Source organism: Fopius arisanus, unplaced genomic scaffold (assembly GCF_000806365.1).
Source record: "Fopius arisanus strain USDA-PBARC FA_bdor unplaced genomic scaffold, ASM80636v1 scaffold00001, whole genome shotgun sequence".
NCBI classification, from domain to species: Eukaryota; Metazoa; Arthropoda; class Insecta; order Hymenoptera; family Braconidae; genus Fopius; species Fopius arisanus.
Genome location: NW_011887740.1, coordinates 2,001,330 through 2,021,250, shown reverse-complemented (window position 1 = coordinate 2,021,250; position 19,921 = coordinate 2,001,330). Strand labels below are relative to the sequence as shown.

The 19,921-nt window shown below is 39.6% G+C and overlaps 4 protein-coding genes across 5 annotated transcripts; 2 read left to right on the top strand and 2 right to left on the bottom strand.

Moving 5' to 3' along the window:
* The first annotated feature begins 90 nt into the window (after positions 1-90).
* LOC105273205 (uncharacterized) lies at positions 91-3,544 on the top strand. Its single transcript, XM_011315510.1, has 9 exons — positions 91-418; positions 773-899; positions 1,153-1,367; positions 1,441-1,531; positions 1,693-1,985; positions 2,056-2,342; positions 2,580-2,872; positions 2,962-3,156; positions 3,377-3,544. The coding sequence occupies exons 1-9, from the start codon at positions 197-199 to the stop codon at positions 3,523-3,525; spliced, it is 1,872 nt and encodes a 623-aa protein (XP_011313812.1). The 5' UTR covers positions 91-196; the 3' UTR covers positions 3,526-3,544.
* Positions 3,523-7,421, bottom strand: LOC105273222 (cytochrome P450 4g15). Its single transcript, XM_011315531.1, has 9 exons — positions 7,031-7,421; positions 6,704-6,914; positions 6,267-6,563; positions 5,904-6,196; positions 5,607-5,716; positions 5,461-5,529; positions 4,528-4,696; positions 4,269-4,443; positions 3,523-3,748 (listed from the first exon to the last, which is right to left on the bottom strand). Exons 1-9 carry the CDS (start codon positions 7,173-7,175, stop codon positions 3,559-3,561), a joined length of 1,659 nt encoding a protein of 552 aa, XP_011313833.1. The 5' UTR covers positions 7,176-7,421; the 3' UTR covers positions 3,523-3,558.
* Positions 4,703-5,454, top strand: LOC105273213 (cytochrome c-2-like). Its single transcript, XM_011315522.1, has 2 exons — positions 4,703-5,186; positions 5,260-5,454. Exons 1-2 carry the CDS (start codon positions 5,060-5,062, stop codon positions 5,442-5,444), a joined length of 312 nt encoding a protein of 103 aa, XP_011313824.1. The 5' UTR covers positions 4,703-5,059; the 3' UTR covers positions 5,445-5,454.
* Positions 7,422-7,628: 207 nt separating the features above from the next.
* LOC105273193 (uncharacterized) lies at positions 7,629-16,750 on the bottom strand. Of its 2 annotated transcripts, none has more exons than XM_011315497.1 (3): positions 15,457-16,750; positions 14,192-14,621; positions 7,629-7,681 (listed from the first exon to the last, which is right to left on the bottom strand). In XM_011315497.1, exons 1-2 carry the CDS (start codon positions 16,086-16,088, stop codon positions 14,210-14,212), a joined length of 1,044 nt encoding a protein of 347 aa, XP_011313799.1. In that variant the 5' UTR covers positions 16,089-16,750; the 3' UTR covers positions 7,629-7,681; positions 14,192-14,209. The 2 variants fall into 2 exon arrangements, with proteins under 2 accessions (XP_011313799.1, XP_011313791.1); XM_011315489.1 differs by lacking the exon at positions 7,629-7,681 and adding an exon at positions 9,066-9,891.
* Positions 16,751-19,921: the final 3,171 nt, after the last annotated feature.

Sequence of the window (19,921 nt, the reverse complement as noted above, 5' to 3'; positions counted from 1 at the left end):
CAAATAAAAAACGAGGGAAAATGATACGAAGAAATCGTTCAACACATGATAAGAAATCTGTTTAGTCAATTGTCGACTCGTGTGGCTTCACTTACCGTTGTGTATTCATTTGCAGTGCACATCAGAACGTTGAGAAACTCTGTAGCTCAATTAGCTCTTAATTTTGGTCAGTGGAAAGCGAGTAACTTTTTTTTGAATGGTACTTCCGACTTCAGTGAGTAAAATGTCTAATGTCGTCGGTAATGAGGACTTCGAGTCGCCCGGGGAAATATCGTGGCATCACAGTTTGAAGCGGATGCTGAAGAGTCAAACGATCGAAGCCGAAGACATTAATGATGAGGAGACGCTGACACAAGAGGATTTGGCGCCTGAGGGAGGCTGGGGGTGGATGGTTGCCTTGGGATTGACAATCATATTTGTGAGTGATTCTTACGGGGTTATCACATCAAATTTTACTCAGAGAAATCTATCTCTCTAAATTGTGTAAAAGTCTAGAGTCATTCTTGCACTAGGAAAAGAGCCGATAGAGTGCTTCGAGCGTCAACCTCATTAGTTTTATCAACTAAGTTTCTCTTCTTTATCTTGACAACATCTGAAGATAAATTAAGTGTTTTGTTTCAATTCAGAACGAAATTTTCCATTTAAGACTCTCCATTTCTGTCTTCAAATTGAAAAGTTTTATCTGATGAATTTATTTTAAAATTTTCAGGGATTCATAATGGCATTATTACTAATTTATTATGTAATGGTTAATGTAAGATTTTTTGTGCAGACCGTGATATTCAGCGCTGTACCATGCGTTCCCATCCTGTTTGGAGAACTGCTGGAGGCCAGTGGTTCCCCTGGATCTTCCATGACAATTCTCAACACGATATGGACACTCAGCTGGTCGATATCAGGTTTCGCATCTTCAAATAATCCATTCATATCATTGCGATTTTTAGAATAATCAATGAATTAATGTGATGAGGCAGGTAAAAGACAGTAATAGGATTTAGGTGGTGACTAAGTTTTCGCGAAATATCCTTGAAGTCACGAGATACATAATTCCATCCTACAAAAAAAAATACTTGTGAAAAATTTCGGTATCCCTCTCCGGTTCCGAGATATTCCTCGCTGACTTGACTAACGAATTCGGGAATATTTCTCTAGGGCTCTGTACAAACGTACTATTGAAAAAATTTCCAATGAGATTGATTGGCGTCTCCGGTGCTCTGGTGTACTCCGCTTCTTGGATGATGAGTGCCGTAGTGATGAATGTTTATCAGCTGGGAATTACCTTCTTTGTTCAAGGTGTTGGCTTAGGCATTATGGCCACAATTTGCCAGTCTAATTTTAACGCTTATTTCGTGAAGAGACGAGCCACAGTAAGAACCTTACGATTTTTACAAGTTATCATTTATGCCAACCGAATTTTTGTTTAACACTTCTGTACTCCAGGTGACGAGTGCCACTCAAATCATTATGAGTTTATTTGGCGTACTCTATCCTATTATGATAGGGGAAATGATGAAGGCTTTTGGATACCGAGGTATAAAACGCAAATAATGATTCCTCATAAGTATTTCACATATATTTTTTCAATTAACTTTTTCATTTTCTTTTTTCATTCTTCGTCTACTCGTTTTCATTTACTTCTTTCTATTTATTATAGTGTCAGGGTGAAATTTATTTTCGTTTTGTCGCTCACAGGTACAGTAGCTTTGATTGGAGCTTTGAGTCTCAATAGTATTTTCGGAATGCTGCTCATGCATCCTGTTGAACAGTACCTGAAGAATCCCAAAGACGTTATCGCCGCGAGGCGAGCGAAAAACCACAGGAAATTATCCCAAGCGAAAATGAAAATCGGTGATTCTTCTCAAGATATTCGGATAAAAACTCCTATAAATAACGAAACAAAATTGAACATGGAACCAAGTAGATGGAGCAGTCTTGGAAATTTAGAAGAAGGCTCCCATCTAGCTTTGCTCTCAGAAACTCTCAAAGTATTTACAAGTGACAATTCCATTAATTAGAACTAGAGAAAATTTCCTTTCACTGATAAATAATTTTCAGGAGAAAGTTGCATCGAGTTCTGACGTTGCGTTGATAAGAGACCCGAGGTCGAGAGTCAACTCAATTTCAAGAACCCCTGTACGTGGACCGTCAGTTCTTTCGTCCCCCAGTTCGAGTATAGCAAATCTCGGAGCTGCAGTTGCCGAGATGCAATTACGTAAAAAAACTCCTCCAAAAAATGCGGCGGATATTCAACCTGATAAGAGCATGATGATGCTGAAGGAGAAGAAGAATTTTATTGCGGGGACAAGTGAAATAGTCAAAACCACAGAAGACCAAGGGGCCATGTACTAACTAAATAAGTCAGCTTTACTTAAGAATTGTTGAGATTTCGGGGAATTTCAGAGAAATATGTGCTTCGCCAGATCAATTCCATAACGAGCTGTTCACAAAAATTTCGTTGCTTCTCGCAGATCAAATATTCCTTTGCAATATTCCTTGAAAACTAGAACAAGTAATCTTTTACCTCTTGGCTACTGATTTTTTAAGAGGGTTCATCGTGTCTTATTAAATTTTACTTTCAGAGAAATGATCATGGAGTTGTTTGACTTATCGATCCTCAAGGATTGTACCTTCATAACCATGTGCTTGGGGGTGAGTTTTGCAATCACCAGTGACGTAATATTCGTTACATTGTTGCCATTAGCAATGTTTAATAGCGGATATTCAACCGTGAATGCGGCGTATGCTGTTGCGATATCCTGCGCTGCAGAATTCTTCTGCAAAATTGCCTTGACAATAATGACAATGTTCATTGACGTCCGGGCGAAAACATTAGTATTTTTGGCTATGATTGCTATGGCAGTGGTTAAAATCGGTGGGAGAAATTCAATTACCCGTTTTATTTAGATCAATGAATAACGCAGTAATTCACGATGACTAATTGAATTTTGTTCAATCTTACAGCGTATTTCAATCTAGAATCAAGTTTAATGGGCATCATGGTGTCTATGGTTCTAGTTGGAACCGTAAGGGTCTGTTTATTCGTTCCTCAATCTCTGGTAATTGTCGAAAATTATCCTGTTCACAAGCATGCCGCTTGCTACGGAATATATTCCATGATCAGTGGACTGACATTCATTATAGCCAATCCCATCTTTGGTATGTGACATAAAGATGAATAATTATATAAGCGTAGAAGTTAAACATACTTCTCATAAAATTTCCGAAAAAATGATTGTTTGATATTTTTTTGTAAGATCGATAGTTTTTGAGATTAGTCAATATTTAACAAGCATCACAATTAAAATTGTTTTTAAAGTATCAGTTAATGGAATCGATAAATTAATATTAACATTTCTTCTGTGTATATTATTTTCAGGTCTCATCAAGGATTTGACTGGCAGTTTTTCCGTATGCCAGCTGGCTCTAATCGCTCTGAACTGTGCATTTATACTCCCATGGGGAATAGAACTAGCAGCATACTATCGGAACAGAAGAAAACAAGAAGTAGCGAATCCCGCTAACTAATTTTAAACATTTATTATTTTCAATCATAATCATTCACATAACATTCGTGGTTTTCGTTCGCGGCTCGATCCAGATTGGGAAGCCATCTGTACGCTTCAGGATTATGTCCAATTGTAGCCGGAAATCCGCTTCAGTCAGATCGGAGAGAATCTTATAGTTTCTCAAGATGGTGGAGATGAGCACTTTCAGCTTCAACATTGCATATTTCCGACCCACGCAAGATCTGCGAAAATATGCATTTCTTTATTTTTATTGATGAAGTCAGCATAACCTCAAATACTGTTCAAATCGTTTGTGATTCCCCTGTTTTTATACAGCAAAATAATTACGAGGGATATAATGCAAATTTTAAGTAGTTTCGAGAGAGAAAAATACGAAGAAAAAGGAAATTACTTTTGTCCAAAATCCAATTTTTCCATCAATCCACGATTCATATCATATCATCTCACATTCAAATAATTAAGATTTTCATAATGAATTTTCTCCAGAGAAGACGCATCTTCCCAATAATTATTCAAACTGAAAGTGTCTAAATATTCAGCTTTGAATGATAATTTATTAATAAATTATTATTATTAATTGACAAGCAATATCCTGAACTTTTGTGAGTCACAAGAAAAGAATGAATAGAAAAACCTAAAAGTTCCCTAAGAAGTTCTCCAACCAGATGTACAAAAATCATGAATAAAAAAAGATGAGCTTTATTTTTGTATAAAAATAATTGAGATAAATTTTTTTCTGACCTTGGTCCAGCACTGAAAGGAACGTAAGCATAATAGTGCCTGCTCTGTGTATTTTCGGGCAAAAATCTATCGGGATCGAAGACCTCTGGATTTGGATAGTACTCCTCAAGACGATGTATTTGATACTGTGCGATAATCACTGTAGTGCCTCGAGGTAGTACATAATCACCAGATGCTGAAATAATTTCACAAAGTAATTGATCATTCAAGTAATCCTCATGTCCAAATAAAACGAGTGGTTTCCTGTTGAAATGATTACCAAGCTTGACATCCTCGTTGAGATGCCTGGCGATAGCTGGCACAGGAGGAAACATCCTCAATGATTCCATGATGACACGTTCTAGGTATTTCATCTCCAGTGTATCTTGGAAGGTGCAGGGGCGATCTGATCCTTTAAATATACTGTCCAGCTCCTCCATGACTCGTTCCTATTTATGCAATCATTGAGTATTGAATACACAAAAGACGAAGTTGTTTTTTCACTGAAGTTAAACTTAATATTCATTTTTTTATAAATATATCAGGTATTCCATGTTAAATCAATCAGTTCTTCTTGATCACTCAGTCCGCGGAGCAGCATTTTATAGCCTCGGCTTCACCTCGGACTACAAACTTACGATCGCCAGAAAAGTTTCTAACGGCCTAGTGACGAAATACACTAATTGTGATTTTTTGTTCTCTTTGGCGGAATTAAATATCGAGTCTTCTTTATTTTCGTATTAGAAAAATAAAAGAAGGCTGGTGGGGAAAATTTACAAGTCAAATGGACGCGGCTGACTTTATCTGGAGAAATGGGCGATGCGGTGAATGGGCAAAAAATATTTACTAAAATGTGTGCGACTTGTCATACAGTTGAGGCAGGAGGTAAACACAAAGTGGGGCCGAATTTGTTTGGAATTATCGGGAAAACTGCTGGCAGTAAGTGATGTTAACCAAATCAACGCAAAAACCAACTCGTGATAGAATTTAATTTTTGACTATCCGCTCATAGCCACCGCTGGTTTCAACTACTCCGAGCCCATGAAGAAAAAAGGAGTGACTTGGAATAATTCAACGCTCAATGAATACCTGGAGCAGCCGAAGAAATCAGTGCCAGGAACAAAAATGGTGTTCGCCGGCTTGAAGAAGGCGAACGATCGAAATGACGTTATTGCCTTCTTAAACACGTTAAAATAAAATAGAGTTGAGTTACCTGAATGTCTTGATGGATCCCCAATACACAGAGAGTGAAACTGGAGCCAGCAGCTGTAGTGTCATGACCCTGCGGACAAGATAAAATGATAATAAATTATAATATCCTTTATTGAATAAAATATTGAATGAAGGATATTATGTAACCTCGAACATGATAGTGTCAACCTCCTCTCGAACCTCGTCTTCAGTCATGTTCGCTCCATTCCGTGAAAGCTCCAGCATCAGATCCAAAAAGGCTAATCGTCTCTTCTCCCCTAGAATAAATAAAAACTCAGTCATAAAGAGTTTACTAAACTAAGTCGGAAGTTTTCGAGAAATATTTTAGAAGCTTAGAAGGATGTTGAAAATTCTCTATCAAAAATTATTTGTGATTGTTTTCAGTTACGGATTTTTAATTCCCATGTGTACATAATTCACGATATTAATAAAGTATCTACTAACCCACATCGTTCTCATCAATTTCGTCGAGATCGTCTCTTACGTATTTCATGTTCGAGGATTTAATGATCTCCGTTGTCTTCGAATCAATGGACTTGCCCTGCCTGAGCTCCTCAGGGTAAGCGTCCTCTCCCTTTTCCTCGTAATCCTTTTTCCTTTTGTCCATAATACCTCTGGTCAATCCATGAATAATGCTCAGGAGTTGCTCCTGCTTTGTCGCGTACTTTGACCACTTGAAGACTGGGTCCATACGAAGCATGAAGTTGTACTGCCTCTGGTGAACAATATTGCACAACCTGCAGAGAAATGAATCCATCAACAACAGGTCCCTTCATCGAACGATTGGACTGAAATAAAAAATCATACTTCATTACAGCCATGGCATAATCGAATCCAGTCTTTTCTCTCTTTCCTCCTCGCACGCCCATGGCAGTATCCAGGAGGATATCAACAGTCACTGCAGACAAGTAATCGTGGATATCGAATTTCTTGCCAACCTCCAACTTCAGCCTCTTCACTAGGTCCAGACTGTTCTCATAGAACAGAGGAACAAAGGTTTTGAGGACATTGAGGTGGAAGGTAGGGGCGATTATTTTCCTGTGTGTCCTCCACTTCTCTCCAGTGCTGATCAGAAGACCCTCTCCAAGCCATGGCTTGAAGAATCTGCAGAATCAAACCGGAATTGATCAATCACAATCATCAAACTTTTATCAGACACTGAGTTGCCCTTCCATAATGCAGTCAAACCCGACGATCAAAATTCGGAGAAAATTGGTCTTTAGGATTGAATAATGCAAAAATACCTGTACTCTGCAGATTTATCGAGATGGACATGGCTTCCCAGGATAATCTCAACGTCCCTTGGGTCGATCAGAAAGACAATGAGCTTCGTACCGAGAAAAGCTCTGATAACTCTGCCGTAATGGAGGTATTTGATCACTTCACCCATCACGTCTTCTGGAGCAACCCCGAAGGCGAGTAAAGCATTCCCGAAGAAGGGAACAGTTTTTGGTCCTGAAGGTGGAAAATTTTACAACGTAAAGGGCGGAACTTTCGAAAATGAGAATTAAAAAATGAAATAATTTTCTCGTTGAATATTGTTTGAGTCAATAGATTTTTTTTTAATTTACCAGGCAATTTGTTTCCCATTCGTACAATCCTCAAGTTCTCAATATACCAGTGGACTGCCCAAAGACTAGCGACGATGAAGACGAGTGGGTAAAAGAGACTCGTCGTGAAGTAGGACGAGGAGGCAGCAACAGGTACTGCATCCATTTTTTAATTGTATTTAAAACACTGCGAAAAGCTCGGTGCACTAACGAGCAACAACGACAGACAACTCGTCTCTTTCTCTTAATTCTTCTCTTATATGACGTTGAACTTTCGCTATCCAGTGTTGATGATTGACCCTATCCTCAACAGATCACAAATTGCGCAGTTACCCTCAATTGCCAGCAATTGAAAACTTTTTCAACTTCTCACGATTCCCAGTTTGGATACACAATGCAATTTTCCTCAATCTGATTGGTACTTTTATAACCGCGGTAAGTCTGCGGAAATATTCCATATGTATAATTTTTACGTATGCAGTGACCTTGCCCCTCGACGAATTCATTTTGCATCGCAAATGGCAGTTCGTCGGCTCAAACCGACGAAAATATTGGAAAAACGATTCCATGATGTCGAATGAGTAATTCACTTCAGGTTCAGTTTACAATTTTTTCATTCCTAGCCAAATCTATGGTTCATATAGCAGAAATTTTCAGCCGTGAAGAGTTCGACTAAAAATGATGAATACACTTAATTACGAATGATATACCAATTAATTAAAAACGAGGAGTTGAAAATGTGTCAATCGAACAAAAACTCAAGAAATTTCTAGAATTTCCTTCCAACTCTAGCTTGAAAATATACAATTTTTTAAACGAATCCTTTGCATATTCAAAAAGCTCTCACTTGAAATATTGAATATTACTAATTTACACTGATTGGGCAGGCAATCAGTGAAAGCGAATTCAGTTTTCGACACGAACAATGCATTATTCAATAGACTGCATGTGCATGTGGGTGCTTTAAGTAATTTCCCATCGCCCAACTTGTCACCTGCCGAAAGGGGTAATTACATATTGATGAAATTCGTAAAACTATGTTTTGATTCTCGATAAATCACGTTATAGTACACGAGTTACTCATCGCCGATATTCAATCGCCCAGAGAGTCATTTTGAATAATAATTAATGGTATGTGATTAGGTCAATAGTGTCTTTGTTGCAGCAGAGCACACTGCCATAATTTAAGTCTCATCACTAGAATTTCGCCGATTTATTCCACCGATTTATTTCACCGATTTATTTCACCGATTTATTCTGAATAATTGAGCTTCAATCGCGAATACCAGAATGACATACAAAATACGTGTCAATCATCGAGGAAAGATTCACCAGCGGGTCAATATTCCCGTAGTTTTCAGAAAGTTTAGAGGTCAGTGGAGTACAACTGCTTGTCGATTCAGAATCTCATTTATGTTTAGCGTCTGTTGAATTACATGGAGAGGTCGATGCAGTATATCAATCAATCCCAATTTGTTTTAGTCACGTCTCCCACATGGAATAAAAACAAACAAAAGCATTCGCCACAAATGGATATGATAAACACCAAATAACTGGTAATATTCCGCTTCAATATAGAATTTTGAACATTTGCGTTGTCCATTACTTATTACTATTATTGGGGTTGAACTTGAGTGAGGGGGTGGCGGTTAGATAGCAGGTCAGTAAACGACTCAGTCTATAACGGCCGGAAGCACTCGGCAACCGGAAGTGACGTGGCAACTCTAGCAGGTCTACCCCCTGCATAGAATCTAACCGGAAATCCACCCTCGTGCTCGACGAAAATGAGGAAAAAATTGTTAAAACAACGGGCGTCGTCTGTTCCATCATCCAGGCATAACCAATTTCATCAGGTAGGAAAATTAACGAATTTATTTTGATTACCCACAACTCCACAACTCCACCCCCATCACCAATCGTCGTCTCTCATAAAAAAAAACACAGCCATGAATGGATCAATAAAAGTAACAAGACAAATATCATCATAAATAGTATAAATGTATTTTAAATATCCAAAATTGACAAAAGTTACAAGTACAAAAAATATTCTCGACGTAATGTATTCTCTTAGTTAATTTAAGGCACTGGTATATACAATGTTTTGATTGTGTCTCGCGAGGCGTCAACGACGAGGATTTAAAATTGTATAATCAATGGAATATTGAATATTCAGGGAGAAAACGAGAGAGAAATTATTGCAAACGTGAAATGCACTTTTTGAGCAAGCATAAGTACGGTTTAGCATGAAGACAATTCTCTCCGTTAACATTTTAATATTTTCGAGGAATAAATGACTCTTTTCTCCGTATATAATCAGTATTTTCCGTTCCTTCCACCGCTATCGCTGACGCATCGTTGATATTGTCGTAATCGTTGTACTACATATTAAGCGGAACGCACATCGATGGGCAAAGGCACTAACAATCCGCTTCATTTCAATCCCACGGAGCGACACTCTTATATCATATGATTCTTGAAATTACCCTATGAATATCGACTTTTGGCTCATTTTCAATGAAAAATATCTCATTCTTACAAAATACTCGTATGCAGATTCCTCTGAATTCTTAATATACACATGTATACATATATTCTGTATAAATTTAACTGGAAAAAGTTGAACTTACATCTTAAGGCACAGTATTGGAGACTCATTGAAATTTACAAGCTGGTTTGGGTTTCATAAACTCATCAAATGTTGCTACCATTATTGTCGAGTCTCGACGGCAATCGACTCAACAATTTAAATGGCAATGAACGATGTCTAAGAGATATTTAATTAGATCCACCATCTCCTGTAGCTGAAGTAAATACAGTCGTTGCAACGTTGATTTTTAATCATTTCCCAGTGGCTGACTAATTCTTGGTGAGATCAGGATACTCTGGGAAAATATAACAAATGTTTCTCGTTAGTCGTGTCGAGGCCCCTTTTATTTTTCACTTTAACTAATGCTTAATATTTTTTTTTCCCTCTGTTAGTTTAGAAAGGTAATAAATTCTTAAGGCGAATCGAAGCCATATGGGAAATCTTCGGAGAGAGTGAGAGAGGGAATGGGGGAGAGGTCTCCAATGGGCACAAGAAATCAGGGTTTCCTATTTTTTTTTTCCGAGGGGAAGCAAAACCGTTATGTATCTTCCATCCCAGAGTCTCAGAGTATTTCACTTCCTCGGTGTTTACCCCAAAACGCATTTCTCCCTTTTTACAATAATTTCGATATCTCCTTCCCCTCTGTTAAATGCACACGTGGAGCATGTCCTTCCGGAGAGCAGAAAAGATACATTTTGAAGGATAAATCCTCCTCCTTTCACTCATTGTTCATCCATCCCATTGTCCCCTTGCACCTAGCCCAATATTCTTCGTGGATTTCTCTCCCCACGTGGGTATACAGAAGCAATCTATCGTTCAAGATGGAACAGGGCTTTTTACCTGAGAAATGGGGAAAATTAAATCCAGGCCAGGGTCTCACAATCGCGTGAAAGACGAAAAATAGTATTTTTTCGCATAGTGTTACGATTCCACTGCGATGAGTCGAGGGGATACGGAGGTCGTGGGAATTTCAGAGGCCGGGGCAATGCTTGATCGACACATTTTGTAGTCTTCTCTGTTTTTCAATTCAATACTTTTCAATTCGTTTTCTCCGCTGTACTACTTCGCTGGAATTATTGCACTCGTGGAAAATTACACGGCGAATTTCCAGTTAGGAAATTGGAAATTTTTCAAGAATTTTTCATTGATGATTCAGTTAATCTCGTTGATATTCTGGTGATTCTCAATTTTCAGGTCCATGTGGCACTGGGTATCCGAGAAAATAATAGAAATTCAGGCAATAAATTCTCTGAATTTTCAATATTAGTCTAGAATTAACGTGGAATTAACGTGGAAAATCCAATTTTCTCGAATGTTCAAGATGAATGAAAAATTTACTGAGCGTTTTTAATTGGAATTTAAGATATTTCAATAAATTTTTAACAGTGTAGTTGGTTCGATGTCGGCGGTTGATGAAAGCAGTTGGAGAGGTGGTGGAGGAGATAGGATGATGTCTTAAGGATGCACTTTTGACTCTGAAGGGTTTTGAGGACTTGAGGCATTTCTCGAGTGTTAGACACATGACGATGGGAGTTTCCCATCTGGTGTTTTGGCCTTATCAGGGGTACAAACGCGTGCCGACTAATTTTTTTCGAGATAGGGCGGAGAAGAGGCATGATAGGACAACTTTAATGATGACCGAAAGGGACAAGTTTTCGAATGAGTTTTTTTTGCTGATTCACAAGGCAAATGTAAATTGTTTTCGGTTGTCTCTGTATTTTTTTTTTTTTTCATTTTTAGGAATAGGTCTTTTATTCTTGAGGAGGCAGTTTAGATAGCCTGACGACGTTGAAAAAACGAAGCTAACCGTCTCAGTCAAGTCAATTCACGACAATTATAAAGTGAGGTCATCTACGAAGTTTACGAGATGCGTTGACGCGGCGAATTAATTTAATAAATTCCTTACTCAGACCCTGGGTCGAACTCTAATGTATACGATGTCTCTGACCATTTTTTTTCCTCGTCGTTCCACTCGGTATTATGCCCTGGGTCATGCGGGATATTATTTCTTTGTTCTACCTGGAGTATAAAAAATGTTTGCAGGAAGATTGGAGCTTCTGTGCCAACGGAAAAACTTATGGAATGGAAATGTACGTGGACGAGTTCACTGGTGAGGTGTTTTAGAGGATAAACAGAAAGAGTTGGATGGGAATTTTATGCTGGTGGATGCCCGCATGTTACGAACATCACTTTAACTATCTTATCGATAAACATGACCAGCATGATGATGAATACCTCCATTTTGTAGACCAAATAAGGCAAAAATTCGTTCCACAGGACTTTGAATTGTTTTGTCGAAATAACTGAAACGTCTCGTTAATTTTCTTCTCTTTCGAAAAATCGATGAAATCTTCTTTACACTTTAAATTTTCATATCTACAGATGTATTTCTTGATTATCCAGTAATTTCAATTCAACATTTTTGTGGGAGTGATCTTGAGATTGAAAAATACTGGGACTTGGAGAAGTGGTTTGATGATGACCTCGGAGATGGGATACCACCATCACCATCGAATTGACGAAAATCTTCGTCTCGAAAATGGAAAAGAATGAATAAAAAAAAAACGAAGGAGTCTCCCGTCTGTTGCTCTCCTCCGAGCATATGGTAAGCACCGCTGACGTCCGACTTTTGGTTGATCGCAATGCTGTCCATATGGCACAAAACCACTCTTGGGTTGGTATTCTATCCTGGCTTTTATTTTTTTCCTGTCTTAGCCTCTGAGAACCAATATTATATATCTAACACACACTCGGATGGAAAACATTTGAAACGTTACCAACTACCACGGCACTTATATTTCTAAAGAAAACCACGGATTCTATTTGCGGAGTATATATACCGCCAGTCGTAATTTGCGGTCCCCAACGTAGGGGCGTACAAGCGCGACACTCTTGGAGGTTTTGTCTGCCTTTATGCCCCCCAAATCCGAGGAAACGAGAAAGAATTGAAAATAAAAATAGAAAGAAATAAAAAGCGATTGAAACAAAGAGAGGGTTATTTAAAATTCATAAGGAGTTGGTAATGGAATGATTTCTCATTCATCCTCCATATGGGAGTATTTTGCGATTGATCGGGTGAATAATTTTTACCCTCTCCTTTTATAAACACCCAGTATTAGTCTCACGGGGGCAGTTGTTGGGGCACGCAAAACGGAAGACGGTGAATAATAGAAAGGAGGAAGAAGCGAAAACCACATGATTCGGGGGGTCGTGGAATTGCTTGGAAGGAGAAAAATGAAAGAGAGAAGGAGAAGGAGATCCATGAGAGACATCTCGACGCACCATTTCCGGGCACATGGTCCAAGTTTTGGACGGTGTGGTATACTTTATCCTTCCGTTTCTATTTTCCCCCACTCACTTCACTTCTTACACGCTAATTCGGTATTTCAGGTTCAAAGGATTTTCAAGGTCAGTCACAATTTGCCATCGACAATTTCCAAGTCTCATACAATTCTTTCTCCTCTCAGAACATTTGTGATGAGACAAATGGACATGTGGTGCTGAAATGGGATTCAAGATGTTGGGAAGGGTGAATTTGTTTGCAGCTGATTTGACGTTTCCAAGGGGAAGGATCATTTCCATACTCAGAATATTGTTTTTGATTGAGTTGGGGTGGAGTGTAAGCCGGATTTACCAGGAATTACTCGGAATTTAATGCACAATGTGCAATACTTTAGATTGATATTTCCGTACACTTCGAGGAAATTTTCGTCATCTTCTCCGCAATGGATAATGAATAATTACCGAAAAATCAGCGGAAACGGATCATTTCGGATCATGTGAAGACGATGGCAAAAAGTTCGTTGAACTTTATACCCTGGAATCTTCTAATGATGTTCCGAAAGCAAGGGGAAAGGGAGGGAGGGTGAAATATGAGCATTCCAACGACTGCTCCTTTATTTTTCACGGTTTCCATGTCTGCAGAATGCAATCAGAATGTTTTTGCTCAAACTCTCGCCAATTATTAAAAACAATTCACCCGAGAAAATAAATATGAGCGATATTTGTACCTCTCGCCGAACGGAAGTAAAATTCCGCGTCTTTTAGTCCCGATATTGTTTGAAAAATCTCTAAAAATAGGGTTCGCTCGATTACAGGAATAGTTTTGCAATTTTTCTCCGACATTTTTAGTGCGTGCATTGCCTGCCGAATTAACAATAACCCCTTCCGACATTTCAAGGAACGAAGAACCGCCAAAGAGCTTCCTCTGCAAGTGGTCTCAGTGGCAGTTTATTTTAGCTTGAACGATGCCTCTCGCCACGTGTCCATTAAAAACATTGGGTTAACACGAGTTTCCACTCGGTGTCTTCCCTTTTATAACTCCTACAACCTATCCCGACGTCACGTGTCACCCATTCGCTGGTCATAGAGCAGTGGCAGCAGCCAACGCTGCCAACAATGTCAGAACATACAGGAACCAACTCATCACCGTAACTTTTCTCTCAAAAGGCAAAAACTCGTTTGAAAAATGAGTGCTACCCTCTTTCTCCCTCTCGCTGGTGTTTTTTTTTTCTCTTCTCTCGTTGACCCGAGGCCAATGCATTTGCAATAAATAAAAACCATAGGATAAAAGAGAAGAATAAACCGGGACTTACCGGTTCCCTTGAGTTGTATCAGACGTGCGCAAGCCGTTGGGCATGTGGCTGGGTATGATGCACCAGTCTTCCCTGTTCCTGTTCCCACCAGCTAACGACGTCCATGAACTCCCCAGTCTCGGTGATCTCCTGCTTGTAGTAAAGAGCCCCCGAAAATCCCTCAGGACTAGCAGCATAAATGGTACCACCCTCTTCACTGTCACCAGCACCACTGTACGGTGACACTATTCTCGGTTCAAGATTCTCCTCGTTCTGGGTGTAATACTCTGTTTGGGGTGATGCCAGTGACGTTGGAGAGAGTCTAGAAAAGGTTTGATTGATGTTCGCCGAACGTTGGAGGGTTCCTGGCTCCAGATTCTCCTCGTCACCAGTTGACTGCCCGTAGTAATCGCTCGGGGATATTGATGATGTCACGGGATTTGGTGACAATCTTTAACATGAACATGATTGAGTGATAAATTCGTTAATTCTCAGGACATACAGTGAGTGTTGGCCTTTTTTTAAAAATCATTCTATGGTTTTCGTACATTTTATTATAATTCTAACGAGTCTCGTTTTAAACCACCAAAGAGGGGCAAGACAGGTCCACGCGCATTGTCTACCATAAATCTTGCCCTCCGTGTCGAGCGGACAAGACCAGAAGTAGAAGTGCAAAAAGTGGATAGTAAAAAAAATGGTAAAATGAAAGAGGCAGAAAGGAATTAATGCATGGACAAAATATGATTATACTCGGGTTTTGCCATTGGGGACTTTTGCATTCTCGTGGCGCTGATCCCACCCCGCGGGACAACAACGGAGATAGAGACCCTTCTTTGGCATTTTTTTTTTTTGCATTTTACTCGTGCGTTTGTTATACTCGCATATGCGAATCGAGTGGGGCTCTCTTGAGAGAGAACCCAAAGGGCCACAACGGTGAATTAATTTGGGGCCAAGTTATAATTCCAGAGTGAAAAGAACCGTGTAAAAAAACACGTCAGACTGTTAACGGAGGGTAAAAGGGGGTGAAGTGAATTTTTAAAATAAAATGAATATTTCAATTCCTCGGTGAATTTGAGGGAATGGGTTCAACTTTTCGACACGAATTACACAGTTTAAAAATTGTGGGGTAAAAACTTTTCGCTCACAATTTCAATTAGAATGTAGTAATTGCTGATAACCGGTCAATGAATTGAAGATTGAATAATTCCGTTTATCAATAGTGATAATTCTAGAAGTGCAAATGAAAAAAAAATTCTCCCTTTTTCTAAATAAAATCAGATTCTCACCTAGTCAGTAGCGTGACCCTCTTGTTCTCCTCGTCCTCGTCATCCTGGTGGTTGTCTCCTTCATCCTCTTCCGGATTGACCTCATCCTCGAGGGCAAGTCTTTCCCCAGAGCCGTTATGACTTGAAGAGACAATACTACTGCTCGGTGATGGGACATTATTTCCAATTCCAGCATTAGGATCGTATTCAAGCCCATCGGCTTCAGCGAGCAATCTCTGCAATCCCCGGATGTACTCAACCGCCATCCTGAGGGTCTCAACCTTGGATAATTTCTTACCCCTATCCCCATAACCCGCAGCAATATGATTGGGTATGTGTTGCCTGAGGGTTGCAAATCCATTATTAACTTGTTTAACTCGATTTCTCTCCCTCGCATTGCGTTTTGCCACCGCAACCGGCGGCGGTTGTCCATTTTTTCCATGTTTCTTCAATCTCGTGGGATCATAAGGAGGCAATACACTCGAATTAATATTCGAGTTGTTATTCAATCCCTTCTGGACGATCAAGTGCTGCTGATTCCCGAGGATATTACTCTCATTATCCTGCAGCGTTCTCAGTAACATTAACTGCTCCTGATCTCCATTATTAATCTGCACTCTGTTGCAGTACACGGTGACTCCCATAGTCGTCATTTTCACGTGGATAATCCTCACTTACTCCAGAAAAAAACAATTATCTAAATAATCGAACAATTTAAGCCTCGACTCCAGCAAACTCTCAACTCTTCCCTCTGCACTTATTCTGTTGTTTCAAACTTCTCAGTTATCCTCATCAACTCTAATGCCACTCGAGGACAAATCTAATTGATGCCCGGGTTTTATAAATAAAACGCTTCGATGCTAGTCGAAGAGCAATAGAACGAGTAGTGAAAAAAAATTGAGGAATTATGACAGTGGAAAAAACAAGCGTTAGTCTGACAAAACGGTTCTGTCAGATCGTCAGCCAATTTGTCACGGTTCTCACACGATCAACTGAATTTCAATCGAATTCCCCTACTCCTCTCGATTGCCCTGTTTTTATTTATTCAATTTGTCAGTAATTATCACTGTCGTCTCCACCCTGTTCTAACTGGATAAATGTTGGATATCAATTGTCGCTCTGGCGCCGTTGAGTGGTCGCATGAGGTCACTCGTTTAAACGGCCGTCGATTTTGGATAATACAATTTACAATATAATTGTCACGTGTACATCATTGGAAGCACTAATTCACTAGCTGGACACTTTGATCGGTGAATTTACACTATATGGATTTATTTTGAATAAACTTCAACACACGTCGCGTGCTACGCGCCGCATGGCGTCCGCATTCGGAATGAGCTCCTTCTTACACATCCGATAGGAGTGATGGTTTAGGTATTGCCATGGCGTTGGTTTTTGTATACGCACACATGCCAAGTTATAACAGAAGTGCGGAGTTGTACTTTAGGGGAAGGACTGCTTGTGGAGAATTGGTAGTGGGGGATTTCGAGCACGCGCCGAACAACTATACCAGCCCCCTTGTACCAGCCTAAAGGGACGGCAAATTCACCATCTTGCTTTTTCTTATGGGGCCTCCATCTGCTTAGCAAAACCTCTCACTTTAACATCTACCTCCATCTTTCCAACTACTCTAACTATTCGAGGTGGTGGTACATTGCATTTGTGTGTTGGTTCCTGGTGGGGCTGTTCTCGGCGCGAGCCATATGGCAGACATGGGAAATTCGGTTGTTGCCTTCAGGTGAATGACTGGATCATGAGAAATTTCAGGATTTTTTATTGATTATTATTCCACGTTATTGGTCATTATTGACTATTCAACGGTTACAGGGGGGTGGTCACATTACCGCGGATATTACACCCGTAGGATTTATTGTGATTTATTGTCGCGGTAGTTTTGGGGGTGAATGAAGTTTTTCGAGGGAAGTCTTTGGTCGAATAATATTTGGGGGATTAGTTTTATTTTTTAGATAGCAAGGGGTGAGTTGATGTGGTTGGTCGGATTTGTGCAATTGAAATTGAAAAATGGGAAAAATTCAGGCTATGGTATCGTTGTTGTCCGTTTAATGTTGATTCTCTGTCAACAATGCATAATGAATACACTGATCATTAGCACCGATCAAGTCAATAAATTCCCCGCAGGGATGTTGCAACGATTGATACCAATCCAAAGCAATTGAGCGCCGGCGTTTTCCATTGATTCTATTGTTTCAAACCGATTAGTTGATGTCATTGAGTCGAGTATCACTAAAAAATATTGGTAATTGCTTCCGACATAGTTATAAAACGAGAATAATCATCGAGAAGCCAAATTTGAAGCAATACGCATCTCGATTCCTTGAATATGTCAGATACATGCCGAATACGTGCGCATAGTAATTATATAATAGGATATTGTATTTTCATGTATAATTAATATATATTTCGCATACATCCCATTTTCATCCAACCTGTTCTCCCGATTTAATCACAAAATTCTACAATGAACAACAACAGAACAATCCACCTGATCTGCAGCATCTCGAGAAACAAATAATCGAACATTGACTTGGAATTCCCCATAAAATAACTATCTGCTGAAAAGTTTATTTGAACTACCAATGAAATAAACAACGGGCCCAGTGGGACTCAATGGCTTTCCGGTGTGCATTTGACAACAAGACGTGTTTTGCAGTCCAACAGCAGTCATCATCGAGTCAGTAAAATAAATTTGACAGAACACCCACGTGAGGTAAGTGTAGGACACAAATTCATATCCAAAGGGGAAAGGGTTTAGAATTTGTTTGGGTAAATCTGCTGGGTTGTTATGAAAGCATCGATCGGAGATTACCGGAGATGCTCAGCGGGGATAAAAACCCAGAGGAATAAAAACGTGTGTTGTGCCATTTGCATATTTTTTCATACACGCATCATGCCCCCTTATCTTTTATTTGTAACCCCGGTATACGGTATTTGCCAAACGTTTAATTCCAGTGGATTTCTTTCATCTGGCTCTTCCTACCACGCTCTAATTGCATACGGGATGAATAAATGAATTTATATCCGTAATAAAGGGGCACTATTCAATGGGGTTATGAAAGATTCTTTTTTTTTTTTCGATAAAAATTCCGGGGGATGATCTCCAGGTGTTCGATCTCAATGATTTCACGTCAATAAGAAAATATATTGATGTATGAAATATGATGGAATGTGGGAGCGAAATATCATGTGAATCTCGATGCATCTTATTCATTATTTTATACTTGGGGCTTTTGAAAAGCGAATGCGGAATGGGCGGGGGGAGTTGGAATATTCGGTGTGCCACGGAAGTTTCGTGTTTCGGGGCGGGGATAGAGTTTGGGGTTGGAGATGAGTTCCGGTGTTGTACGTGTGTTTGATGCAGTTTTTTTTTCTTCTCCTCTCGGTGGTTATTTTTGAAAATTTACACCACTTGGAGGCGGCTTTCTCCGATTGATGGGAAATGCTGGCGAGTTGCGAAACAAACGTGTTAATGGGGGGGCGGTGCGGTGGAAAAATATGGATTTCACAGCTTATCGTGGGGGCAACATGTCCACCTTATGTTCCTTAATGGTCCAAATGTCTCGGGTATTCATTAAAATTCGTAATTTTCATTTTTTTTTCTTCATTACAGAAAATGATTTTTCATTTTTGGACAGCAGTTGGGGAATTAATCGAAGTACAACGATTTTCTGGGAGAGGCAAATTATGAGGGATGAAAAAGGGAATTGCTGAACGAGTTTTTCGGGGATGATCAAAATGAAATCAGGAATGTTCACCCGGTGCAACTGGTTGAACGAGAATTTATTCACTGAGCCGCTGCGATAATGCGGTCTTGCTATTTTTATTTTCAAACCTTTTTTTTTAATTAGATCAGAGTCTGGGGGACAATGGGGATTGGAGTGAAGGGTAGATGCGCATAAATCAAAATTGCACCCCTACGATTAACATTCGAAAAAGCCGGGATTTTGCCGGTGGTGGAGAGAGATGTAGTGGAAAAGGGGCTAAGGTATAACTAAGCCGAAATTTGGGACTAAAGCCTGGGGTACCATAAAGTGGGGCTCCACCGAATTTATAATATGGAATATGTCGTGAGTAAAAAATTGAATGATGGCACCGATGGTACTGATGGCACTAATACGTGTCTCGAGTTAAATTTCCTCTTTTCTGGTATAACCGGACTCCGGATGCCCTGAGGTTTTCATGGAAATGGGGGACGATGGAACACACCAGTCGCGGGATTTTCGGGGATTATTGGGTTGAATGGATGTGGGATTTTTCTTGGATACGATGCACAGATGTCACGTGTCTTATCTGTTTTTTATTAGACTGTTGGAAAATTACGTTTGGAATTTCAAGTGAAAAAATTGAACCATTTTATCCAGTTCTCAATCATTTTTCTTCCTGTAAAAATCATTTCGGTAATTGAAAGAACTATAAAATTCTCGTCGGTTGAACTTCGCCCCAGCATTGACACTTTTTTTCATTTTCA

Coding starts and splice junctions, on each gene's coding strand:
- LOC105273205 (XM_011315510.1), top strand. CDS start 197: ATGGTACTTCCGACTTCAGTGAGTAAAATGTCTAATGTCGTCGGTAAT. Junction 1,532..1,692: donor GAAGGCTTTTGGATACCGAG/GTATAAAACGCA, acceptor TGTCGCTCACAG/GTACAGTAGCTTTGATTGGA. Junction 2,873..2,961: donor TATGGCAGTGGTTAAAATCG/GTGGGAGAAATT, acceptor TCAATCTTACAG/CGTATTTCAATCTAGAATCA.
- LOC105273222 (XM_011315531.1), bottom strand. CDS start 7,175: ATGGATGCAGTACCTGTTGCTGCCTCCTCGTCCTACTTCACGACGAGT. Junction 6,915..7,030: donor AATGGGAAACAAATTGCCTG/GTAAATTAAAAA, acceptor TTCCACCTTCAG/GACCAAAAACTGTTCCCTTC. Junction 4,697..5,460: donor GGATCCATCAAGACATTCAG/GTAACTCAACTC, acceptor TTGCATAAATAG/GAACGAGTCATGGAGGAGCT.
- LOC105273213 (XM_011315522.1), top strand. CDS start 5,060: ATGGGCGATGCGGTGAATGGGCAAAAAATATTTACTAAAATGTGTGCG. Junction 5,187..5,259: donor TATCGGGAAAACTGCTGGCA/GTAAGTGATGTT, acceptor ATCCGCTCATAG/CCACCGCTGGTTTCAACTAC.
- LOC105273193 (XM_011315497.1), bottom strand. CDS start 16,088: ATGACGACTATGGGAGTCACCGTGTACTGCAACAGAGTGCAGATTAAT. Junction 14,622..15,456: donor AGGGTCACGCTACTGACTAG/GTGAGAATCTGA, acceptor TTCATGTTAAAG/ATTGTCACCAAATCCCGTGA.